Below are 27,452 nucleotides of genomic sequence, written 5' to 3'. Positions count from 1 at the left end.
ACCAACTTCCTTCTGTCAGTGGCTATTGTGAGGAGTACACGGTCAGTACAGCACCAGTAGTTCATCTTATCTTCATTACTGTCTTCTAAAACATTTGAGTGTTTGTGCATGCATGTGGACAACCTCAGAAATCAAGTGACACACTTGTGGGTTGGTACCAGTAGCTTTGGGCATCTTGCTTGTTGTTGCTTTGTTTTTGTGACAGAGTCTATTATGTAGCCCTGCTTGCCCTGGGTGTTGCTTTGTATACCAGGCTATCCTCCAGCTCAGAAATCCACCTGCCTCTCTGCCTGAGTGCTGGGATTAAAGACAGGCACCACCACCACACAAAGCTACCAATCTTATTTGTAAGACAAGAACAAAATTTCAGATAAAAATATTACAGTTTTTAAACTAAATTACCTTCAGTAATGTAGGAATAATTTTAAGCCAGTGAAGGGAAAAATAAATGTAAACCAAGTTTATTTTGCGTTTTAAGTAGTGTTCTTAAAGCACTACAGCTTGGTAAACAATGTAAATTAGTATAAGTCATCTCAAAAGCCAGAGGTTTGTTTTCTTTCTTGTTTTGTTTTTTTTAATGAGTTGTTAAAAAGATGCAGCCTATTCTAACAGGATAAATATTTTTAACCATTTCACTCTGAGTTAATGAAGGCTCACAAATGAGCAACACTCCTCATTGAGGAAAACAAAAAGCTGTTGTCGACAAGCGACAGCACACACACACACAAAAAGAACTGTGTAAAAATAACTAACTGTTCCCAGATTTTTAAGTTGCTTTACAATGGGATGATATGCACATGATCTTGCTGCAAACTCGACACACAGACTCTAATACATGTAAGTCTAGAGACAGACAATTCAGCTCGAGGTGCCAACTCCAGACAATGCAGCTCTACAACCCTCTTAACGCAATTGGTTTTACTCATTACTTTTCTTCTAGACCGAAATACAGGCTAGAAAGAAAATGCTCCCTAATTAAAATTGGTATTGTTTACAAGAAAAGAATTTTATAATTAATTTTGCATTAGAATTTACAAGTATATGTTCAAATCTAATTTACTTCCTCCCCCCCCAGCCTTGCCACAAAATAGGCATGAAGTAAAAGTTTTTAAAAAATGCCTTAATTTTCAAACTTCATGCAAACTAAAGATGACCAAACAGAAGCTTAAACAATGAAGGGGTATTTCACAGAAAATTTCTTATACAAAAAACACATAAGAAAAAGGGCCACTAGGTGACATTTTAATTTACAAATTGGCATCATTTTGGTCGACAAATAATCCATATGCTGTTTTCTTCTGTGTACATATCTTGCAGAGAGAAAAAAACCCGAGCATGACTTCAGATTTTAATCACACATTTCTTCTGGAATCTCATGTGGATTAAGAATCCCAGGTACGGACATTTGAAGTTTATGCTTCTCCTCTTGAGCCTGTCGAAGTGCTGTTTCTCTTTCTTCCAAAAATAGATCAGAGGTATCTTCACCTGCAAACTCCTGTGAACACAGGTCAAACATAATGAAACTTCAAGTTGCTGCCAGACCGGAGGTGGGGTTTGAAGTGGGGAGGAGCTGTATGCAGACATGTTATGTAACCATTTTGCCATTTGCAATAGAAATATAAATTATTGCCAAGTAGTGGTGCTGCACACCTTTATTCCCAGCACTAAAGAGGCAGAGGATTATGAATCCTTTGAGTTAGAGACCAGCCTCGTCTATACACTGAGTTCCAGAACAGCCAGAAACTGTTTCAGTTCCAGGCTTGGGTAGTGATGGAGGTAGTGGTAGAATGTAGCTTGCCTGGATTTACACAAAATATAATCCAGGAGCTGGAGAGATGGCTCAGAGGTTAAAGAGCATTGCCTGCTCTTCCAAAAGTTCAATTCCCAGCAACCATATGGTGGCTCACAACCATCTGTAACGAGGTCTGGTACCCTCTTCTGGCCTGCAGACATACGCACAGACAGAATATTGTATACATAATAAATATAAAAAAAATATTAAAAAAATAAACAGAAGAGATGGTTCAGCATTAAGAGCACTGGCTGCTCTTCTAGAGCCCCCAGGTTCAATACCTAGCACCCACATGGTAGCTCACAACTGTCTTTAACAAGTTCTGGGGATCTGACACCCTTAGAGACAGGCATGCAGGCTAAACATCAATGTATACCAATTAAAATCAAGTCCAGATGCATGAATAAGACAAGTGGATGTTCACCTACATAGGAACCCTGTCACAAAAAGCCAAAATAAAAACCTTAACTTAGCTGGTTGTGGTGGCGCAAGCCTTTAATTCCAGCACTTGGGAGGCAGAGGCAGGCGGATCTCTGGGAGTTCGAGGCCAGCCTGGTCTACAAGAGCTAGTTCCGGGACAGGCACCAAAGCTACAGACAACCATGTCTCGAAAAACGAAAAAATAAATAAATAAAAAAATAAAATAAAAACATACCTTTATCTGGACTAAGAAATCCCTAAGATGTTCCTTGAATGCAGGGATATCCTGATTTAAGCTGAAAAGTCCTGTTACAAAGAGCTTCACTTGAGCACTACAAATCAAAACAAAATAACCATTTTTAAAAACTGAACATTTTAAGCAAGGTTTTTAAGACTATTTGTCTTATCACCAGCACATCTGCCAAATTCAAAACTTGGGAAGATTTAATAATACAGAACTTGAGGGAAGAGGTTTAAGTGCTTGCAGCACCTGGCAATCTAGGACCCATTACTGGAAACCATATAGTAGAGGAAAAGAACTAACTCCCATGTATTCTTCTGACCCTATACATGTACAAAGTGCACACACCCATATGCATACACACACAAAACTTAAGAATAAAAACAAGCCCAAGCACCCTTCCCAACTGTCTGTAACTCCAGCTCCAGAAGATGGATTTCTCTGGTCTTAACACAAACCTACACTCACATGCACAAACCCCTCCCCCGTATAGTAATAAAAGTATTTACTCTTGTAGATGAGGGAATGCAGACTTAAGGAGATTAGCCACATATTCCTGAATAAACACTTGGTTGTTAACTGGATTTCCAGGATTTAGTGGTGTACTTATTTTTCCTTCTTCAACCAAATTAAACATATATGCAAGAATTGACGCATGCATTGTTAAGCCTGTTGAATAGAAGAGACGTATTAATCCAAAGATGAAGCTTAAACACCAGGACACTTCGTAGCTTCGTGGGTCTCATTCTTACCTGCAGTATGTGAGGTGTCCGTCACAACAGAAAAGATATGCTGAAGAATATCACAAAAATAAGTTTGATAAAAACTCTGTGCTGCAGCTTCTTCTTGTGCAACATTTTGTAAAAGTGTAAAAAGTATCTGTAGGCCTAAATTAACAGAACAGCGTTACAGACTGATAGATTGCTTTGAAATGACTACAGATATTCTTTTTTTTTCTCTCGAGACAGGGTTTCTCGGTAGCTTTCGGTTCCTGTCCTGGAACTAGCTCTTGTAGACCAGGCTGGCCTCGAACTCACAGAGATCCGCCTGCCTCTGCCTCCCGAGTGCTGGGATTAAAGGCGTGCGCCACCACCGCCCGGCCCAACTACAGATATTCTTTAACTTTAAAACAAATAGAAAAGAGAGACTGACTTATGTGAGGGGGTCTTGGTGGTGAGATCTAATTAATCTCTGTCCTCATGACTCTTGATTTCTGAGCCCCAGAGACCAATATTATAACTTACCTGACTAAAGCCTATTTTCCTTTATTATGGATAACAGATATATATTGACATATGTTCTAAATATGTGGTCCCTCCCAAAATAGCTAATGCTAATGTTGACTCGTGGCAATTCCTTTCTTGACTGATGGTTTGGCTACCACCACAGGTTACAAATTAATGTCCCTTCCTAAGTACTTCTTAATTTCACCCCAGCCTCCCAACAGAGTTTCTCTTTGTAGACAAGGCTGGCCTAAAACTCAGAGAGCCTCCTGCCTCTATCGCCCCAGTGCTGATATTAAAGGTGTGCACCATCATGCCCAGCTGAGTTTCCCACATAATTAGTTGTTTAAAAATATTTATTTATTATGTATACAATATTCTGGCTGCGTGCATGCCTGAAGAGGGCACCAGACCTCATTACAGATGGTTGTGAGCCACCATGTGATTGCTGGGTATTGAACTCAGGACCTCTGGAAGAGCAGGCAATGCTCTTAACCGCTGAGCTATCTCTCCAGCCCCCCAAAATAAATAATTTTATGCTCTGTTGTATCAACACAAAAACTATCAAAGAGTCTCAATATCAGAACGGTCTCTGAGAACCAATTTCAACACATGTATAATAATAATAAATTATCTTGAGAAAAAGAAAAAATTATGCCCTGGTAATACTGAAGCTGTTCTACTGAACCAATTTGTCCATGTTGGGTTTCATGGTCTAAGTCTAATTTGACTGACCAGGTCTTTTCCTCAATAATTAACCTAAATAAGACAAAACAGCTATGGAACTGCCTCTCTTAAGTGATGTTCACCAAACCGCCATTTTAGGCCACTTTAGCTTTGCAAACACAATTTACTCTAAGACACGCAAAGAGCCTTAAAAAAAAAAAAAAAAATTCTTGCACCTATGTAACTACTCATAAGTATCCAGACTGTAGGACAGGAGGCTTGCCACAACTGCAGCAGGAGAATGCCAATAAACCAGCTAGTCTTCTAGCTTGGAGAGTACACTGGTAAGCAATAAAGGGCACTTAACCTCTGGGCCATTCTCCAGACTTCAGATTCCATCTTACTCAAGGTGGACTGTGAGGACTTGTACATGCAAGCCATGACACACACACACACCTGCATTCACAGGCACAGAAATGAGGGAGGGTGGAGATTAAGCAAAAACAATAGCCACTAAAATCTAATTAATGGACACAGAGCATACACAAAATGCATGAGCTCTATAAAGGATGACGAAACATGGCCCAGATTTTCGTAATGATGCTAGAATGGTTAGATTGAAAAGTAATACTTTCATTCCTTAAATTTATTCAATATTTTAGAAACTTCATTAACCTCTGGTAAGTGAACCCTCAGAAATTAAAGAGATATTGAGCGGAACTTTGTATATATTTCTGGTTCATGAGGCAAATGAGTTAAACTACCTTCTTCTGTGTATTTACCTGTATCTGCAACATTCCTCATGGTATGTTTAAAGGCCCAAATAATAGAATCCAAAACAAGCTTAAACTGTGCGGGTGGGATAGCTAGGAATGCTGGGAAGCAATGTGAATTTACAGCCTGAAGTAATAAGAAAAAGTTTGTTCTGTGTTCTGGATATTCTTCAAAATCCTAAAAGAAATGAGAACAAAATTACATTATCAGGGGAGGGAAATAGCAAGCCTGTATTTGCACACACATTCAGAGTTACCCATAGGTCCTGTAAGATATATTGCCCCCAAAGGAAAACCCACATGTTGTGGGATAATCATTTTGAAAACTGTATCTCTGCCAAAGGTGCCTTCTGATTGGCTTAAAAGAGGTGAATGGCCAATAGCTAAGCTAGGCAGGAGAAAACTGGTGGAACCTCCAGGGAAAGAGTTCTCTGCGACACAGAAAAAACTGACCATACTGTACAGGAAAGGTTAACTGAATGATATGGATTAATATAGATTAATAAAGACAGGTTAACTTATAAGAGCTAGTTGGGAAAAGGCCTAGGCTAAGGCCAGGCTTCCCTAACTAATAGTAAGTCTCCAATGTAATTTATCAGCAGGCTGGCAGCCCCACATTTTAGGATTCCTATTTTAAAGGTTTAAATATCACGCTCTGCAAATAACTAAACCAGGAAACATAACCAGGTTGGGTGGTGAATGCCTATCATCTCAGGACTCAGAAGCCTGGGGAAGGTGTATGGCTCCAAGTCCGAGGCCAGAGTGTACTTTTCAACAAAATGCTGTTGTCCCTCCCAATAGGCACCCCTAAAGACCCTGGTCTGTGTTTGTGTTATAATCCATGAAGAAGAAAAAGTTTTTAAAACTTCATCACTAAATTACATCCTGCTACACCTTGAGACCAATGAAATTAACAGAATATCTGATAGCCCCTAATTTTTAATTTCTACACCATATTGAGCCTCAGCCCAACTTTAATGCCCACCCCATCCACTTTTTAAAGCCAAGGTCTCACTGTGTAGCTCCAGCTATGTAGACCAAGCTGGCCTTGAGTTTACAAAGATCCACATCTACCCATCTCTGCCTCGTGTTTTTCCATGACCAGTCTTAATTTATTGCTTGATGTCAAGATTTTGCTATTAAGATGACAATTATTCCTTATACTATAATACAACTTAATTCTAGGGCCTTAAAATTTTTTTCATTATGTAATAAAACACAAACCACTTACCTTATTTATCATATTCAATGTGCACTCAAAAACTGCATCGAATATTTGAGGTATTTCAGCTGTTATATGTCCACCTAATTTGTTGACAATAATGGCCATAGTACTAAGCACTTCTGGTTCTCTAGCAGCTGGGACATTTCTCTGGTAATCAATGAGAACTGCATCCAACAAAGGAGGAACAAAGTTCTCAGCTACCTGTTGGGAGGGAAAAAAAGTCCTTACTTTTAAGCTATGGGTCACTCCCGTCTAAGTTCAGATTATCTGCTGAGATACCGTGCTGAAAATTTAGCAACCAGTAAAGTTAAAATAAATAGTGATATAACTGAACATACACAAACAGTTCAGACATTATAGCCAGGTTGGCACTCATCCTGCCACAGGTTACCAGAGCTGTAAAAACAAACAGGTGTATGCCAACACACCAGCTTCATATATATTCTTAAAGTCCACTATACAGTACACATCAAGAAATTTGGTCTTGTAGTATTTTGGTTTTAGCCAATTAGGACTCTGACTTACTGAATATGTATGTGTTATTCATGTAATTTTATGTTGGAAGTAAGGGCATTTTCTTACTTTGACCATCAAATCTCAAGATCAAAGATGGGGGTTGTTGAGATGGCTCAAAACTTTAACTTACAAGGTCAAAGTCATGATAGTCCTACCCACTTAGGAACCATATGCCTGGATTTCAATGTGACCCATATCACATCAATTCCATTGACCTTTTCTGAACAAGTTGTTTGTTTGGTTTTGAGGCAGGGCTTCTCTGTGAAGCCCAGCTGTTCAAGAACTCACTGTATACCAGGGCTGCCTCTGCCTCCCAAGTGTTGGAATTAAAGGCGTGAGCAACCACCACCTGGCCAATGTGACTCAAAGGAGAAAAACTTACCATCTGAGGATCGTTGGAACGGCTCACCCAACCAGATATTAACTTTAAAGTTTCCCTTTTTACTGTCCGCATACTTCTAATCAGTGGTTGCTTTGTAACCATTTCACCTTAAAAAAAAAAATCCAATATAAACTAACTTGACAGACTACATCAGTGATAGGTCTACTTCAGATTCCACTACCATTTTTGAAGAGTCTAACACTAACGCAGGACAAAGTTATAAAATGGGAACAGCAAGATATACAAGACTAAACAACATGGCTTTGCATATTTTTAAAGCAGCCACTGTCAATAAACTATACTTGTAGGCAAGAATAATACTAATAGGGCAAAGGGCAAAGAGTTGTTGAGAAACGGTCGTGGACCCAGATACTCAGGCAGACTTTAATTCTATCACTTCCCCAGAAGCCAGAATCACTTACCATTAGCTTGAATAGCTGCAGAAATATTTTCACTGAGGCACTTATATACATTGAGCATGTCTAAATAAATTCTCCCAAGCTGAATTACAAATGGATGTCCAACAGCTTTGCAGGCTCTCACGTTTGTTTTTAATATGCTACCCAGTTGCTTGACTGTTTCAGGGTCTTTCAGGATATCCACATTCTGGAATTATCAAAACAAAATACAATCTCGCTTATTCAAAACATCAAGACAAATACTGGAACTCGGCTTCAGCTAAGTAGCAGAGTATGTGCTGTATACATAAAGTTCCAAGTTTAGTTCCTAGAACCCAACGAGATCTAAAACTAAATTACTTAAAACCCACATTAAAAAAAAAGTGTCTAATAATCTCACCAAAATATCAAAACAGAACAAAGATATCCTAAAGCCAGCCATGGTGGCACAGGTTTTAATTCCAGCACTTGAGAGGTATATTCCAGGACAGCTAGGGCTCCACACGTAAACTGTCTCAAACAGGCAAATGCCTCCACAAAGAAAAGATCTTATAATGGCTCTCTCTCTCTCTCTCTCTTTTTTTTTTTTTGGTTCTGTGACAGGGGCTTCTGGGTCTCAGCTGACCCAGTTGTGTGGCCAAAGATGATCTTGAACTTCTAGTCCTGCCTCTAACTGCTAGAATTATATATAATTCCATGCCTGTCTTCTGTAATGTTTCAATTGTCCAAACTCACATTAAAGCATTCAAGGAAAATGGCTGTTTTGGTCAAGGGCTTTGTCACACAATACCTGAAGGCCTAAACTCAGATCCCTAGGTAAAGCTGGGCTTAGCAAAAATGCGTTTTCTCAGGACTCCCATAGGGAGACATAGTATCATTAAAGTCACAGGATAAACACTCCAAGATAAGTAGTAATGATGAGACCTTGTCTTAAACAACATTGCAGGGAAGGACCGACAGCAGAGGCTATCTATCTTCTATGTGTGCAATAGGTACACACAATATATGAACATACATTTTTCAAAAGCACCAAGACTGATTTTATACTTTAAACCCCATTAGAACTCAAAACAAACAAAAACCTCACAAAACACTCAAAACTTACTTTGGTTGCCTGCTGAATTATACTGTCCCATACTTGATTAGGAAGCAGCATGTATTTTTCTATCAAATGTTCTTGAACTGTCTGGTCTGTCTGTGCACCAATCATATATCCCACAGCTTCATAAAATGTATGAACCTGTTTTAAAATGCAAGCATTTTTATTTTCATGGTTTCACATCAATAATGGAAAACACATGTAAGCAAATAATATATTAATATAGTATTGATTAATGCCCCCATTTTAAAATTGTTCCTGTATTTTTGATTCTGTGTGTGAGAAGGAGACGGGGGCATATGAATTCAAGTGTAGGAGCCCGAGGATATCATGCAGATGGATACAGTAGCATTCAATGTGGGTGCTGGGATCCCAGTTACAATCCTCAGAAAAAGCAGACCCACTTTTCCGTCCCATGTACATACTAGTTTTATACACTTTTAAGGCCTGGTGAGATGACTCAAGGGTTAAGAGGACCGGCTATCCTCCCAGAAACTCAGGTTCTAGCATAAGTACCCACTTTCTGGCTTCTGCAGAAACCAGAAAAGAGGAGGTTCACAAGACACACATACATGTAAGTAAAAACCCAACACAGCAAATAATCAGCACAGTGGCTTACATACCTGCTGAGGCTGAAGATCACAAATTATAGTATTTATGTTGTTTAAAATCTCATCAATAAATGGCATTACTTCCCCAACTTGAACTTGAACAAAATGTCTGCGACATTTTTGAGCTATTTTAATGAATGTGTCACAAGCCATGTCCTGGACTCCATCATGGGTCTCTATCAAGATAAATACACTTATTTATTTTTTGTTCAACAAAACAATGAAAACAAAAATTAAACACATGATATGGGATTCCCTTCTGTATGCTGTGAATACCATTGGTGATAGGACAGAGTAGAGCTAGGTGGGGGAAACTAAACTGAATGCTTGGGGGAAAGAAGAGTGGAGTCAGGGAGAAGCCAGGGAGCCACCACCAGAGACAGACATGCTGAAACTTTGCTGGTAAGCCACAGCCATGTGGTGATATACAGATTAATAGAGATGGGTTAAATTAAGATGTAAGAGTTAGCAAATAAGAAAGTAATGGGCCAAGCAGTGATCTAAATAATATGGTGATTATTTCAGGACTGAGCAGCCAGGAATAAACAAGCAGGCCTCCTTCAACAAATACGAGTAAATGTGATTTACCATGCATGAATTCAAACAGCTTGTTTACTACTGTCTTCAAAAATTTCCAATGTGCTCTCAAAAACCTTGGGTATTGACCTACTATGTACATGATATTCGATGCAATAATAGCTTTATTATCTTTGCCTCTTTTCTGCTCACATAATCCTAAAAGGTCCTGTAAAATACGACAAATGTAGTTATTGTTAAAGATGTTTTTATGGTTAAATAAGACATACTTATTTATGATTTTATTTCATCCTATTAGCTGCATACCTTAATAACAGTAACAAGAAATCGCTTCTCATCTTCTTCATGCATTGCACCACTAATGGAGCCTATTGCCCAACACAACGTATTCAAATTTTTCCATGACCATTCTGTACCATTCACTTGATTTTGAAGTTTTTTAGTCATTATTATTTCTGTATCTACATAATCCAGATGAGTAAGATAAACTACAAAAAAAAAAAAAAACAAACAGATGTTTGACACCCAAAACTTGAACGATTTAATACTATTAAGTATAGTTACTTAAAGATTCAGTTAACTGTGGAACTTTGACCAAACAGTATTTTCACAAATAAGACATAAAAATTACAGAATAAATCATTGTCATTTATTAACTCACCTAATGTTTCTCTCATATTCTTATACAAATTTATGGAATCGGTATCCTTCATGAACTCTCTTACAACTTCTCCCTGATCATTTTCTACAACCAGTACTTCCTCTGGTTTAGCCATGCGACTAACCATCAATAAACGGACCTACATATCAATGAACCAATAAAGAAACTGTTAAGACATTTGACACCCATGCCAAATATAGAATCAGTGGAAGACATTTAAAAGCATATACTTTTTTGGTTTTGGTTTTGAGGCAGAGTCTCTCTGTAGCCCTGGCTGTCCTTAAACTCAAGACACCTGCCTCTGGTTACCCAGTGCTAGGATTAAAAGCGTGTTACCACCACCCAGCTAAAAGCATATACTCAATTAAGATGCCAGTCATGGATGGTGTCACACTCCTGTAGTTTCAGGACTCAGAATACTGAGTGATTACTAGTCAGATGCTAGGATTGGCTACCAACCCAAAAACAAAACTTTCAAATAAGGCATTGTCATACATGCTTATAGTCCCAACACTTGGGTGGCTGATTTATGAGGATCAAGAAGTCAAGGTCAGCCTTGACCAGTTAAGACCAACCGAGCTATCAAATGTTTCAATGTAAAAAAGCTAGGTCTAATGATGACACACACCTTTAATTTTAGCACTGGAAAAGCAGAAAGATCTGGATTCAAGATCTTGTCTCCTAAACAATGAAAAATTCTAAAAAGTAAAACGTAACTTGAATGTTAACTTTGCAACCTGCATTTCAGAGCCCTACCTGATCTGGGTTTTTGTTTGTTAACACTATCAATAAATAATCAACCTCTGGCCTACAGATTTCATGTACCTCACCGACTGAATAGATAGGGGAGTTCACTCTAATAAAACCTCTCCTTCAAGCCACAGAGAAACCGTCTTGAAAAACCAAAAAAAAACCCAAACAAACAAAAAAAAAAAACCTCTCCTTCTTCTGCCCACTTCCAATACCAACTAATCATCAACATTACAGTAAGAAACAGCACTCACCAACCCCTTGATCATACCTTTGATAACACAGTCAAGTACAGTTGTCTCCTAGGAGGAATATCAAAATGTTGACTTCCAGATAACAATGGAGAAGCAGACGTAGAAAATGGACTCTCTCTGTAGAGCTCAGCTGCCAAATGATTCCAGTACTCAAGACAGATTTTAAAAATTTCAGTTTCTTCCACTTCAGATACCAACAACATGTAATGAAGGGCCTACACAGTAAAACCAGCAAAATTAAAATGTTACCACCAAATCTCCAAGTTAGGCTCCCAGCACTTAAATCAGGATTAAAAATTATTAGTTTGAAATACATCAGGATCCTCATGCCTTGAATAGAGTGCTCTGCAAACAAATGTTTCCAGTATACATAACAGTTATAATCAAGTCTGTTTGAACAGACCCTGAAAACTGAAAAGCATGGCCTACAGCTCTAGTCCCAGCACTTAGGAAGGCAAGAGGACCAGGAATTACATGTCATCCTCAAGTAATCACTTTGAGGTGAGTCAGAAACCCCCACAACATAAATGGGCCCTTTGGTGGCAGATACAAGATCCTCACAAGTTTGAGGATGGCCTGGTATAAACAAGTTTAGTGCAAACCAGGACTAAAGAACATGATCTTAAAACACTGGTACAGAATTTGATGTGGAGACAAAATCTTCAGAAACCAAATTGGTGTTGGTTATACCATTCAGACACATATCAAAACAATGAAACTATTTCCGGGGCTGGTGTGGAACTCTGATGTTGAACTTCTGGGAATCCTCATTCCTCAGCTTCCCAGGTGCTGAGATTATAGCACAAGCATGTTTCAAAACTAGGTTTCTTAAGGCTGTCCCAATATGATATTTACATCATGTGGTCCTGTGTGGGTTCAAATGTACAACACTATAATGTATGGCTTTTCTATCTGTTCTGGGATCTTAACAGTTTTCCAATTTAAAAGTAAAAGAATTTGTCAGGCATAGTCCAAGGATTTGAGAGGCAGAGGTAGGTTGATCACAGTGTGTTCAAGACCAGCCTGGTCAAACACATAGACAGAGTGAAACACAAAAACCAAAAATGAAATCTGGTTTGGAAACAAAGTATGCTAGTGCAGAAAGTTAAAGAATGCAGATTCGCCACAAGTTCAACAACAGAATACCCCTACAGAGTTTCACACCAACCTAGGAAATAGTATGAGACACTATCTCCAAAACACAAAATGGCAGCTGGGCACGCCTTTAATCCCAATATCAGGGATGCAGAGGGATGGATCTCTCTAGTATGACTTCAAGGACAGTCAGGGCAAAATAAAGGCACTTTTCCTCAAAAAAAAAAAAACAAAAAAAAAACAAAAAAAAAAACAAAAGCCACAGGTGGAGAGCAAACAAGATGTGTCTCAATATCCACATACAAAACAGCACATATTTAAGAACCCTTATTTTCCTTTTCAGAGAAAAATGTCAGGAAACAAACCTACCTCCATCAGTGCTTCCCTGAGATTCAGTCTTTTCTCTAAAAGTTGACCATGTTCCTTTAGAAAGGTGCAGAGAAATAAACTGAGATTCTGAATAAAGTTCTGTTCATCATCTTTTCCATTTGAATATGCAAGTCGAATATTAGTATTTAAAGGAAGCATCTGGAAGTTGAAAACCATTATCAATCAACGTTACAAAACCAACAACAAAACACTCTGAACTCTAAAATGACATCCAGTTGCTAACACCAACATACAAAGAACAGCTATTAACTGCCTCATATATATGCTTTGAATTTTGCATCAGATTTTTCCCAAGACACGGAAAAATATAAAGGTGCACTCAAATGGCAAACAGTAATATAGCATCATGTTTAACTGCCTAGATGATCAAATTTTGTCTTCAAACAATTCTTTCATACCTGTACCAACAGACCTTAGTCTAGAAAAGAGGTTGGCCAGTTTGGACAAGCAATGTTAAATTAGACGGAGGAGGGAGAGGTTGGTCCTAGAAGGTTCTCAATTACCCCATTGTGTGATCAAGTCTCCACATCATCCAACCTTCAAATTTCTAGAACTATATTATCATGGAACCCATAAAACCTTAATATTACAAGGAAGAAAATTAAAAAAACCACTTCTACCTAAGATTGTATATAATATACATAAGCATACTATAACTAATGTGTATTAACTGTTCTATAGTTTAACTTAATTCAACCATTTTTGGTTATTTGGCAATGTTACTGATCATGAATGTAACCATTTCTAGTGCATTAAAATCATTCCATTCATTTTCAAGGCAGTGGTCTATCAATTACCTGCTTTAGCTGCATCATTGTAAGTGTAAACAGAGTTTCAAACTGTTCCTCATATTGGCTTACACTCACACCAGCAATCTCTGTGAGGCACTTCAGCGACACATTTCGAAACATTGGGACATTTAGGAACTATTTTATTAAAAGAGAAAACAAAATTAATCTTAAGAAACATTTTATTTTAAAAATGACAAAGGAGTATGTATGGGGACTAAAGAGTTGGTTGTGGTTAAAAGCTTTTGGTGTTCTTGTAGAGGACCCAGGTTCTTTCTACTCCCAACAAGACCCAATGGCAGCTCACAAGTAGCTACTCCAAGGGGATTCAAACCCTCTGAAGTCTATGCCTTCTGACATCCAAGAGCACCAGACACTCATGTGATAAACACACGTGGTACGCACACAGTAAACTCATCCCCCGTACACAAAAACAAAAAAATTTACAAATAAAGGAAACTTACAATCATAAACAAGGATACAGTCTAAAAACAGTGAATAACAGATTTTTATTTTTGCATATACATTTTGAAGAAACACCATATACTCAAAGCACATTGTGTCTTTTGAGATGGGATCTTAGGAGACAAAAGCCACTATAAAGCTGAGAATAACCTCAAACTTCTGACCCCTCTGCTTGCATCATAGGTATGTAATAAGGGACACTGGGGTTAAACCTAAGGTTTGCACATGCTAAGCAAACAGTGAGCTACATTCCCATGACATCTGAAATAAAAGTAATAATAAAACTTGTTTGGTCGCTTTCTTAAAATCATTACAATGTGTTTGATTGGCTTGAGACCCTGTCTTAATAATAATAATAAACCAATAACATCAAAACAAAACCTACTCTGACGAGAATAAACAATGGCTGAAAAATAGTCAACGCCACTTTACACATCAGCTACATTGAATTTAAGGCGAACTTAAACCAAGATAGCTTTACCACTCTTCACAACCCCGAAATAAGGTCTTTATGAGATAATTAACAAAACTGAGATTAATATATTATGGAGAGATTTAGTTATATATTCTGTATACCCTTGGTGGTAAATTTGGGAAATATTAATAACTGATCTACAATGTTCATGTGTTAGCAATTTATCTTTACTAAGGTTCAATAAACACCTCTGTAACATTCATCAAGTTAATACAACACATAATGCACTGGCAACTACGGTGGAATAATCCTTCTGTACACCACGAGAATATATGTCACTATGATGGGTTTAATAAAAAAGCTGACAAGAGAATGGCAAAGTCAAGAGACCCCAGCCAGCCACCAAGTAAGCACAACCATGTAGAAAATGAGGTAACAGCCGGGCGATGGTGTCGCACACCTTTAATCCCAGCACTCGGGAGGCAGAGGCAGGCGGATCTCTGTGAGTTCGAGACCAGCCTGGTCTACAGAGCTAGTGCCAGGAAAGGCTCCAAAGCCACAGAAAAACCCTGTCTCGAAGAAAAAAAAAAAGAAAAAAAAGAAAAAGAAAATGAGGTCATGAGCCACATGGCAAAGCATAGATGAGAAATACAAGTTAATTTTAATATAAAAGTTAATTAATACAAACCTGAGCTATCTATTGGCAGATCATTTATAATTTCTATTAAGTCTCTGAGTCAATTATTTGGGAGCAGGGAGCTGGGACAGAAATATGCTACCTACACATAACAGCAATTATCTATGACTGAGTAACAATAGGAAGTGCATAGCATTCTAATTTTTCAGGCAAAATAGATTTTCATGGTCTCAGTATTGAAGCACTTGCCATTACGCCCTTACATCTGATCCCGGGAGGGGGGGGCAGCCAATTGCATACAAAATAGGATCATTTGATCTTTTCACTGTAACTCAAGTGAAAGCAATATACCACTAGAGATATACCCAATATAGCATTATTGTTTGTTTTTGACAACACCAAGGAACCAAGCTCTTCCCCCACTGAGCTATAACCTCCAGCCTTCACTTTACTTTTGTTTTGTCCCCCCCCCCCCAGTCCTACAGTCCTGGGTTAAGAGGTTCCAAATGTGTTGGTATTAAAGCTTTCAATTTGCAGCCCAATGCAGTAACACCTTTAATCTCAGCACTCCAGAGATGGGAGGACCCTATATGAATTCAAGGCCAACCTTGTAAATTCCAGCTGTCACACTGGGGGGGGGGGGAAGCTTTCACACAGATCATAAATTGCATTCATACCTGATTCTTGAATCAAACTGACCTAGCTAGCTGTCGGTTTCTTAGACAAACCCTCCTAGGTAAGTAATTTAGAACACCCCTCAACCTTGACATCATTGTACCTGGTGCTGCTGAAATGGCTCAGCAAGTAAAGAAGCACCTGATGTTCAATCTCCTAAACCTGTATGGCAGAGGGCATCAACTCTCAAACAAATTGTCCTTTGACCCCTCCCCCACATTCACACAAAACAAAGAGATGTAATAAAAAATAAAAAACTTCCTACTCCTGACCCTGCAGTACTGGAATTACATACACATATACCATTATCTCTAAGTTTAAAACAACAACAAAAAAACCAGGATTTAAAGAATCATTTCAAACAATTACTATTCATATAAAAATCTTGACAGCAGTGTCAGCGAAGAAAAACTCTTTGTGCCTATCCAGAGACAAAATTGAAGTGTACTGGCTTTACCTTGTAAATTAATGTGCTGATTAACTTGGTCTCAAAGATGTATCCCAATGGAATCCAGTTCAGAAATCTTAGCAGTGTTTCTAAGGTTGCATGTACAAGGGGAGCATTTTGGGAATTTTCCTGCAAAGGCAAGCATATCATGAATATACTTTACTCTCACTCTATTTCAGAAAGAAGAAAATTGAAAACACTTACCATCACAAACTGACAGAGTTGAAATATTTGTGAGAACTCATTGCACATGCTAAGGAGAAAAAAAAAAAGATTTAGGAAAGAGTAAAGACAAATCCCGGTTTCAAGCAGAGCTGATGGAGAGTGACAGGGAGGACACTTGATCTCCTTGTGCACACACTCCCAAGTAATTTAAAACTTGCTGACCACAAACACATTTACACATAGAGCTCCATATAGCACAAGATAATTTAAAACATAATTACTTGCCTGTCTTTTAAATGCTTTGCTTTCACTTGGGTTATCTGTCCACTAGAGAAATCAAACACTTCTTCACTCAAGAGTTTAAGAATCACCATGTTATTCTGACATAGACTTTCACTGGTCCTACTTGCTCCAACAATGTCACTGATAAATGTTGGCCAGTGCTTAGGCCACTCTTGCTTAAGTATCTAAAATTAAAGATGATATTCCATTTCACTTCATTTGACAAAGACAAAACAATTTCAAAACCAGAGTAAATATTACTTACTTTACCCTTTTATTAAGGCAGAAATATGTCATTCTCAATACCACACAAACACAAAAAATGGTGCTTCAATACTCACAGACCAACTCAGTCACCCTGATGGCTAAATATGGCTCTAGAATGTATGAATATTAATATTTCCTTGGTAGAACATCTGAAATCTAATTAAGTGATAAAGGGTGAGATTAAGTAGACAGATTTAGGGGCTAACAAGAATGCTCATCTAGTATATGGGCCCCTGGAATCAATCCCTGCTACTCCAAAGCTAACAAAAGACATTTTTTGTTGAATATAATCCAGTCCTTATATTATCTCAAATTTGCTAATGCAGTGAAGTTGAATTGGGCCTCCAAATTAAATTGATGCCACTGAGCCCTTGTTCTTGAATTACAGTAGGGTGTGGACATTTTACAAGCTTGGAGTAGCCAGCACAAGCAGGGAATGAAATCTTCTACTAAATCCCTAATGAAATACATTAAAATTCTGAATACTGTCATAGCCAGGAATATTCCAAACATTCTACAAATGAATGACCTGTTGGGGGTCAGTAAAGAAAACATGTCGGTACTGTATCTATCTAGGAGGCCTAATTCCAGGTAAGGATATATAAACTGGAACTGGACCAGCCACATGGAAGGGAAAAGCACAGCATCAGCAAATAGAGTCTAAGAATCCAACTCCAGTATGCAGTCCAATTTACACTAAAGCCATATAAACTGAAGTCTTAAGATAATTGTTGACTCTTACCACCACAGGTTCACATCAGATGTTAACTAAAGAGCTGAGCTCAGGTTGGGTGTAGTGACACATGCCTTTAATCCCAGTACTTGGAAAGCAGAGGCAGGCAGATCTCTGAGTTTGAGGTCAGCCTAGTCTGGAAGTCAAGTTCCAGGACAGCCAGAACTGTTACAAGGAAATCTTGTCTCGGGGGAGGCTCAGTTCCCAGAGCCCATGTCAATCACAACCACCTGTAATTCCAGGTCCAGGCATTTCAAATACCACTGGCCATTGTGGGCACCTTCATTCGCATGCACATACCCACTGGAAGACACAGACACACACACCTACACACACCCCCCACACCTACCCATAGTTAAAAATACAAATATTTTTATCTAGGGATAAAGGAAGTTTGAAATGTTAACTGTTAACAATCATTTAATTTTTCCTAGGAAGATGATATTAGAAAGCTTACCTGAACAAGAATCATATTTAACTTCCCAATATACACCTTTTCTTTCTAGGAAAGGAGAAAAGGGGTCAGGTTAAACAAGTACCTAAAACATACAGCACAAACATAAGGAAAAGAGATAATTATAGGTCTAGTACAAATAAATATGTTTTTGTGACTATTAAGAGTAGACTAAACTTAAGTGTTTCTTTCTTGAACACATTCTTTGGGGACCATGGAGGTGGCTCAGCATGAAAAGCCAACTGCTACACCAAGCCTGACAACCCAAGTTCCAATTCTCTGGGCCTATATGGACTCCAGACCACAGGGTGGAAGGAGAAGGGGAGCATTGACTCCCTCTCTAGTATTCTATGATCACCACACTACTCGGGCACTCTCATGTGTGTCAAAAAAAATGTGCACACAAAGAAAATAAAGTTTAAAAATTAAGAATTTTCTTACCTCTACACAAGCTGGGTCAGAAGAGGTCTTGATAATGAGGCCAACAACATATTTTTTTATTCCTATTAAAAAATATATATATAATGCATAAAAAATTAAACTTAAAAAAAAATAGGCATGGTGATTTATGCCTATAAATAATCCCATCACTTCAGAGCCTGAGGCAAAGGAACTGTCACAACACCCCAAACTAGAAGGAGACATTATTATTCCTGTTTTGGTTTGTTGTTGTTGTTGTTTTTAAAGACGAGGTATCCTTGTGGAGATCTGGCTGTCCTGGAACTCAGATTTGCCTGACTCTGCCTCCTGATTGCTAGAATTAAAGGTGTTAATTAGCCTCCACCACCTGGCCAGAATGTGACTCAATTTAAGAAAGCCATATTTTTACACCAGGCTAACAAACCCAGGAGAGGGTAATCAGTCAGTTTTAGGCTCCAAATCCTTCACAGGTGCTGGCAATTTCAAAGAGTGTCAAATAGGACTCTGGATGTAGTTCAGTTGTAGCATACTTGCCTAACATACCATGCTTTCTATACTTTTGAACTTTTTAAGCTTTGAAAAATCAGAATCAAAGTGGTGGTGGTATACACCTTTAATCCCAGCAGCATTTGGTGCCAGAGGCACGCAAATTTGAGTTTGAGGCCAACCTCGCCTACAAAGCAAGTTCCCAAACACCCAAAGACACACTGGAAAACCCTGTCTTGAAGGGGGGACAGGGGGAGGAATCAAAACCAAAAGGGAAAAAAATCAGAAACCAGCAGTCCCATGCTAACAATAAGCTATCATCCTCCTAAATCCCGTTTATTCTTTTGTTGTAAGATTATACGCATGCACTACTATGCCCATCTAACACCATATCAATCTTATATAAACACTGAACTATATATACATACTTGAACTTTTGATCCTGCCCCCAAAGTCCCGGGAGTATACAGGAGCATGACTAAATTACACATTTTTGGTCTTTACATTGTTATTCATGTGTGTTAGTGATTGTCTATCTCCTGTGTGCAAATGCCTGCAAATGCCCAGTGAGATCAGAGGACCAGAGTTGCAGGTAATATGGATGCTGGGAACTGAACTTAGAACCTCTCTAAGTACAGCAAGTTTTGCAATTGCTAGGTTATCTCCAATCCAGGATTTTTCCTTTGCAACTGATATTTATCTTGTGAATAAAACACACATCATTTAAAACTGTAGGTACATTTTCTCCAGGACTACTGTTTTTAGCACTTATTTTCTTTTTCTTGAGGGGGGAGGGCCTTAAAATAATCACTTTGACTTCTGCCTAGTAAGTGAAGGACAGTGTTTCTTGCAGTCTAGACTAGCCTAAAACTCACCCTTCTGCTTCTACCTCCAAAATTATCTTTGAGGGTCTCTAACTAGTCTTATAAACATTGTATACTGAGCTGGTTTTGAATTTGATGATCTTTCCGCACCAGTTTCCCAAGTTCTGGGATAAGTCACTCTTGTTTCCTTTCACTCTCTGCCTCTAGGCTCTGAGAGACAGGGTTTTAAGTTCCGGCTAGTCTCCACTATTTCGAAGTGGTGGTACCACTCATGCAGAGGCACGAGGATCTCTGTGAGTTTGAGGCCAGCCTGGTCTACAGAACAAGTTCCAAAACAGGCTCCAAAGCTACTGACAAACCCTGTCTCCAAAAAAAGAAAGGAAAGGAAAAGGAAAAATGAAAAGGAAAGGAAGAGAAAGAATGACCTTGTGCTATGGGATTGACTGGATTGAAGCTGGGCATGGTAAAACCCAAATTTAGCCCTGTCTACCTTGGGAAGGGGGAGATAATGGTGGTGGGATTGGTGAATCACAAACTAAACTTTTAATTTAAAAATAAGATGTTTATGTTTTTTCCTTTTTGTCCCGAGACAGGGTCTCAGGTGTGCAGTCCTGGCTGTACTGAAGCAGCTGGAATAAGGTGTGCTAGAAACCCAGTTAAAACTATAATTTAATAATAAAAAAACACTGAACACAAATAGATCTACTTTTATTGGGTCTTTTGTTTTTGTCTTAACCTTCACTTTCATGCATACAAAACCAACTAAACAAAAAGGTATTGGCCATTGATTGTCGCTGGGGGAGAAGTCATTGTCTTGAACTTCATGGGTTGAGCCTGTGAGGCTCCAAATGACAGCTTCACCCACATTCCTTGGCTAGCCCAAGATTAACTCAGTGAGTCACAAACAATGGTGTCAATGTGGAAAAGGGACTTTTAAGGAAGGAGATGGTTGCTGAGGGTAGAGGGGGGAGAGAGCATAAGAACTTCTTGGTCTCCTTGGGCTAGTTTCTCAAAACAGCACTTAATATAAAGAAATGAATTGAGAGAAACCTATTAACCCGAAAAATAATTCAGTCAATACTAGCAAATCAAACTTAATAATCATTAATACATAAGCCCATAAACATAAGCTGTTATTTTTTTGGCCCCAGGCTAAATGATCATAGCAATGCAGAAAATTTATAACACATTTTACATTTTTGTCCCATATTTTGTAATGCCTTTCTCATTATTAAGATGGCTTTTTAGAGGGTGGAGAGATGGAGTAGCAGGTAGAAGTGGACCCAAGTTTGGCTCTTAGCACCACATCAAACAACAAAGCTCTTTTCTGCCCTATGAGAGCATGTGTTTGCCTAAATATATACATGTGTCCAAAGTACCTTCAGAGGCCTGAAGAGGGCACTGGATCCCCTGGAACTGGAGTCAGAGTCACCCACCCACTGTCTATACATACTAGAAGAAACCAAACAAGTCTTTGGCAAATGCTCAAAATTGTCGAACCAGTGCTCCAGTCCTATATTATCTTCAAAAATCAATACAAGGTCTTACTTTGTAGCCCTGGCTGGCTTCTAGTTGAGATCTACCTGCTCTGCCTCCCCACTGCTGAGGTTAAAGATATGAACCACCATATTTGGCTTGTTCACATTATACTCATTGTTCTGTAAGTTTCTGATAATTTTACCATTAATTTCATAAGTTCCTTACATATTAAAAATATACCCCTGCCCGAAAATAAAATTTGTGCATATAAACTTTTAAAAAGTGCCAAACAGTAAACTTAATTACTATTTTAAAATACTAAGAAATATTTCTTCTAAAACTTAAACTTCAGCCAAGTATGATGATTCAGTCCTAACACCTGGCTACACACAGTGAATTCTTGTTCATTTTCAATACAATTTTAGGGCAAAGACTAGTTCAGTTGGTAAAGTGCTTGTCTACTATGTTTAAAGTCCTGAATTTGGTCAGTATTCACAAAGCTATGGTAGCTCAAGCCTGTATTCCCAGTCCTCAGATGGAGGCAAGAGAACCAAAAATGCAACACCATCCTTACCTACAAAACAACCTGCCAGGCGGTGGTGGGGCAAGCCTTTAATTCCAGCACTCGGGAGGCAGAGGCAGGCAGATCTCTGTGAGATTGAGACCAGCCTGGTCTACAAGAGCTAGTTCCAGGACAGGCTCCAAAACCACTGAGAAACCCTGTCTCGAAAAACAACAAAAACAAAACCAAAAACCAAAAACCAAAAAAAACCCCAACCTGAACTACAGAGGACACCATCTAAATAAAAAGGAACAGGGCTAGAAAGATGACTCAAAGGTTAAGAACACCTATTACTTTTACAGAGGACCTGTGCTCTGTTCCCATCACTGACTTAGTAAGTTTCAGAATCACTAATACCTCCAGCACCAAAACATAAAAAGCAACCTCAGAAATAGCAAGGTAAAAAGCCCTGATTTGATGCTTTCCACCCTTAATCCAATCAAGCTGCTAAAATTAAATATTATTGGTTACTCGTCTCATGATCTTAAAACATTCAAATTCAAGCCATGCCCCAAAGTAGCTCAAGTGGTATGTATTAATTTGGTGTGCATGTGAAACTGAGGATGGTCCAGTGACTCCCACTTCCAAATACTAGGCAAACACTCTACTCCAATTCTTCATCTCAACCTGGTATTTATGTCCATTCATTCTTTCTTTTCCTTCTTTCTGTTTTGACAGGATCTCTCTACATAGCCCTGGCCATCCTAGAACTCATTCTGTAGACCAGGTTGATCCTCAAATTTACCAAGTTCCACCTGCCTCTGCCTCCTGGAACTAAAAGGGATTTATCACCCTGCCTAACCGTGTGCATAATCTCTTATTTTCTAATCAAGGTTTGCTCAAAATGATGGCTGCCTCTTTCCTCTAAAATAGCCAACTCCTCTTTCCCTGCACAAAAACCCTGCCATGCGACATTAACAAACTCAACTGTAAAAGAGTATCATGACCCAAAATTGAATTGTTTATTTTCCTACCTTCACACTGGTTCCTTGGAAGAATCTTCCACCTTGTTTTTATCACATTTTCCAGAATTTGTAGTCCATAATACTGAAAATTGGAGAATAGAATTATGTGAGTATCTTGTCATAGGACTAGGATCTTTCAGGGCTCACAAATGGACAGACACACATTTATAGCTAATATTGCAAAAACATTATGCTATCAAGTTTAATTACACATATTAAACAAGGATCTATTCACCCATAAGCTGAAATTTCATGCATTTTCCTCATTTTACTGTTTACTACTCTATGTAACATCCTGCTGTTTATACATGCTCACACCAGGAAGAACCAAATAAAAAGCCCTTTAGCAGCCAAATGGGCTTATCTGTAGAAGGAAAAATAACAGCCAGATATGAATTCTCAGCATAAGACTGCTCATAGGCTTGCATACATTATTAACACAACCAGGCTCCTAAATTTAGTAACTTGAATGCTGTCAAGCTCCCTATTCTCCTCTAGGAGCTACAAGCTTGCAGCCATACATGAAGTGTTGCCACAGATAACTTTCTACACAAGTGTAAGCGTCTCTGGTGTGTTACTTAAGGAGCAGCAAGACAAACCCACAGGTTCATTTTCAATTCTAGCCCCACCCTTACGCAGTTTCTATTTCTACTAATTTAAAGATAAACTTTTGTGCACAGTCAAAATAAAATACAAATGCATGTTGCAATCTGTGTCTACCTTTCAGGTATCCCTTTATAAACATGGAAGCTGTAACTACATATGTGAAAAAGTTAAATAACAGAGACAGACCACTTTGAATCCATTTTATCCCTTCTGCTGATTATGGACAATAGTCAACATCTGAGAATTTATAATACTCTAGGATTTATTACCTGAATTATTATTGGTCATTATTATTATTACCAATTAGTGTAAATAGGCAGGAGGAAGAAAAGGAACCAAAATGCATTTTGTTTCACCTCAAGAATTAGGGATTCTAAGAACTGGCTATAATACCTGAAAGGTAAACCCATTCACACAGACATAGCCTCAGATTGCAAGTTTTGGCTGAGAATAAGAGTTCATCTTTAAAATTGTTAGTCATTTACACAATAATAGGAGCATTAGTATTTCAACCAAAGGGATCATATAAATGCTCATTTTAGTCAAAGCACAATATAGACTGTCCCAAATACATTGTGTTCAAATGTTTTTGCTGTTTTCTCTCATTTTAATATTTTATACCTTACAAAAATAATTCCTCTGTAATCTCTACCCAAACTCTACATTTGCAGAACATTCCTTAAAGTCTTCTAAAAATAAGAACAAGGCCAAAACAAATTCTGACGTTAAGAACTTAAATGTCACTACAGTACTTCCCAATCAGCAGTAGTGAAGCTCACTATCCTGGTCATTAGTTGCAGAAAGCGGGTGCTCATATGCATACAAAAGACAAAAGTTTCTCTAAGTTAGCATAAAAACTATTTCCCTAAAGAATCCAAAGAAAAAAAATCAAGGCAGAACACCATTGTGCTACAAAATGTCCTCTTGCTAATAACCAATTAAAAAGACTCACAAAGCAGCAAGGAACTAAACAACATAGTCAGACTTAAAAAAAAAAAAAAAAACTTTTAAGATATACTTGACCTAATTTTTATTTCAAATGAAAAAGCCCCCTTCCATTACTATCATATTTATTAATTTACTCACTCTTTACTAACATTCTCGTTATGTTGTATTGATTTACTAGCTCCAGTCATTTCTACAATTACAAAAGTAGGATCAGCTTGCTGAACACACAATTCATATTTTAAAACTCCCTAACAAACAGGTTGAAATAAAAGCATCCCACACACGTGGTCAAAGGAACACACACGGCATGTCCATTCTACAGTCTAAGCTCTAACCTCTCCTCATCAAAAACAACTCTGTGTATGAAACTTGGAAAGAGAATTCTTGTTCCTTTGGGAAAATAATGTTCTTCATAAATGTGAAGTGACAGCCAGTCCTTAAAAAACAACAACAACAACAACAACAACAAACTAACAAAAAATTAAACACCTACTTCTACTTTAAATCTCAGAACTTGAGCTATCCAATGCTGAGCTATGAAGATGAGGGACAGATAACAGCAAAGACTACATGAAAAAACAAACGCATGAAATGATCCCTATGGCAGAAATTTCTGAGCCCTTAGAAATACTTATTTTATGCATTGAGTCCCCCTTCCCCTCCCACCACCCATAAAACAAAAACAATTGATGAACAGAATTCAGTTAAAGGGAATCAAAAGGGTAGACCTTGTGGAGGCCTGCCGTCAAAGCCTAGCTGTGTAGTTGCACAGGAAGACACCCCTTTTCTTCCTATTACAAGCAATCAACATAATGGAACATTATGATTAATATCAGGTAGTGTTAACATCTTTAAAGAAAAAAAATGATTGCATAAAAGCCAAATGTCATAGTGCATAAATTTAGCACCAAATCATTTGTAATTTATGTAAATTGAAGAATTCTTTACCTGTTGCTTTCTTTCTGTTCCTCTAATCATCTCATTTTTCACAAGACAAATTTGAGTTTTTAAAAATACTGTTGATAAATCAACTTAAACATTAGTAATGTCTGTCAGTATAAAAAGCAAAATTTACCAGGCAAGCAAACAGGCAAACACTGTTATGTTACTTAAGGTTAGCACTTTGAGGAAGTTCTGGGCTGTATTTTTGCCTTAAAATTTACCAAGATGTCAAAACTAATTAATATTCTAAACTGTTAACTAACACATTCTGATTTCATAAACAGATGTGCACTCGGCTATTTTCTGTTTTAACACAATGTATATCAAGTAGAAGCCTTTTGTGTATTAAACAGAATGCCATGGTATTTTATTACTTTAAGGCGTTTAAAGAGAAGCGTGAATCATCAAGCATTAAACAGTCAAAACACATTTTGATCAACCCTTCTGTTCAAACTCAAGAAAAAAAAAAGCAAGGAAAAAAAAGCCCTGAGTTATAACATTTTCAATTGCAAATAAGAACTGAGTGCTGTCTCATTGAAAACACTGGTACCATGGAGTTTTAAGGGTTTTAAGCTGTCCACACTTACTGGGTGTTGATGGTGCCTAACCTGTATTATATTGATTACTTGCCCAAAATAATTTGTCAAGTCTCATCTCTGAATAACTTTTAAAACTTATGCTACTAAGACCTATATACATGCTCTAAAAAACTCCCACCCCCAAAAGGAAAAAAAAAAAAAAACACCTTGCATACTAGTCCCAATTACAAAAACTTCATCCATAATTCTTAGGACTATTTGCAAGAATTAATTCTAAGGTCTAAAATAATTTTGAAATTAGTTAGCAATATAAAATGATTTGGTAACAAATGCTAATACTAAAAATGAGATACCTTCCTCAAAGTTTACGACTGGAAGAAAAGAATAACAGATATTTAAAACCACCACTTGCTTACTTTCGTGTTCATGTTCTGCGAAAACTCCAATATTGTGTCGACGCGTGTCCAAGCATCAGGATGTTCCTTTAAATGTGTCAGTACTTCTTGAGCCATTCTTTGCTAAAACATTATACAAAAAGAATTAAGCTACTGTGCTCTTTAGAATTCATTAAAATGTAAAGTACAGAGAAAGGCACAAACCTAACAGCACAGTGATACCTCTACCTTCTGGAAACAGTTGAGAGATGAACTATTCCAGAAGGAGAAGCTCATCAGGCTTTGGGGTACAGGGTGTAATCCCAAGCACTTAAGGAGGGTAGGATAAGGTAAGATTCCCTAGTTCTCTATTCCCACTCCATTAGTGAGCTCATGCCCTGGAGAGCACTCATTAAGTGAAGGCATTACCACCAAGCCTGATGGCACATATTCATCCCCAGAACCCATATGGTACAGAGGATCAGCTCCTGCAGGCTGTCTTCTAACCTTCAAATTCACATAGACACAAGATAGACACTTTTTTCTTTTTTAAAAAGTCACAGGGCATGTCTCCAAGTTTAACTCTTAGAACACTGAAATACATGGCTTCTGAGTTCAGAGACAGCCAAAGCTACAGAGGCCTTATAAGGAAAGGGGGAGAGGAGGGATTTTTAGAAAGGTGAGGGAGAGACAGGGAAGGCTTTAATTAGAAATACATCAGCCTTTTTCATAAATCTGGTTTATTAAACTGAAATTGCATTCAATCAAGGAAGGGTTTGGTAAGAACTATGTGGCAAAACCCAAGTTTAAAATAAAACAAGGCGGGCTGGAGAGATGGCTCAGAGGTTAAGAGCACTGGCTGCTCTTCCAGAGGTCCTGAGTTCAATTCCCAGCAACCACATGGTGGCTCACAACCATCTGTAAAGAGGTCTGGGGACCTCTTCT

At 38.1% G+C, this 27,452-nt stretch overlaps 1 protein-coding gene across 3 annotated transcripts in view; it reads right to left on the bottom strand.

The window, feature by feature from the left end:
* Positions 1-445: 445 nt before the first annotated feature.
* Positions 446-27,452, bottom strand: part of Xpo1 (exportin 1) — a 39,507-nt gene continuing 12,500 nt past the window's right edge. The window contains exons 1-24 of one of the 3 annotated variants that reach the window (XM_050141009.1): positions 26,550-26,614; positions 25,601-25,668; positions 23,108-23,180; positions 18,804-18,865; positions 18,366-18,410; positions 16,912-17,093; positions 16,666-16,714; positions 16,471-16,590; positions 13,831-13,959; positions 13,013-13,171; positions 11,566-11,763; positions 10,545-10,683; positions 10,190-10,371; positions 9,935-10,091; positions 9,359-9,522; positions 8,742-8,876; positions 7,661-7,844; positions 7,239-7,345; positions 6,347-6,541; positions 5,125-5,293; positions 3,206-3,340; positions 2,963-3,122; positions 2,448-2,544; positions 446-1,495 (exon numbers count right to left, since the gene is read on the bottom strand). In XM_050141009.1, the coding sequence (XP_049996966.1) occupies positions 1,349-1,495; positions 2,448-2,544; positions 2,963-3,122; positions 3,206-3,340; positions 5,125-5,293; positions 6,347-6,541; positions 7,239-7,345; positions 7,661-7,844; positions 8,742-8,876; positions 9,359-9,522; positions 9,935-10,091; positions 10,190-10,371; positions 10,545-10,683; positions 11,566-11,763; positions 13,013-13,171; positions 13,831-13,959; positions 16,471-16,590; positions 16,666-16,714; positions 16,912-17,093; positions 18,366-18,410; positions 18,804-18,865; positions 23,108-23,180; positions 25,601-25,630 (3,018 nt within the window). In that variant the 5' untranslated portion in view covers positions 25,631-25,668; positions 26,550-26,614 and the 3' untranslated portion in view covers positions 446-1,348. Of the gene's footprint in view, positions 1,496-2,447; positions 2,545-2,962; positions 3,123-3,205; positions 3,341-5,124; positions 5,294-6,346; positions 6,542-7,238; positions 7,346-7,660; positions 7,845-8,741; positions 8,877-9,358; positions 9,523-9,934; positions 10,092-10,189; positions 10,372-10,544; positions 10,684-11,565; positions 11,764-13,012; positions 13,172-13,830; positions 13,960-16,470; positions 16,591-16,665; positions 16,715-16,911; positions 17,094-18,365; positions 18,411-18,803; positions 18,866-23,107; positions 23,181-25,380; positions 25,444-25,600; positions 25,669-26,549; positions 26,652-27,452 lie in introns of those variants that run through there. The other 2 variants (XM_050141008.1, XM_050141010.1) reach the window with 2 other exon arrangements.

The sequence above is a fragment of the Alexandromys fortis genome, unplaced genomic scaffold (genome assembly GCF_014885135.2).
Source record: "Alexandromys fortis isolate MF-2015 unplaced genomic scaffold, M_Fortis_MF-2015_v1.1 scaffold_7, whole genome shotgun sequence".
NCBI lineage: Eukaryota > Metazoa > Chordata > Mammalia > Rodentia > Cricetidae > Alexandromys > Alexandromys fortis.
Note: the sequence above shows the minus strand (reverse complement) of the source record. Positions and strands in the feature narration are given on the sequence as shown.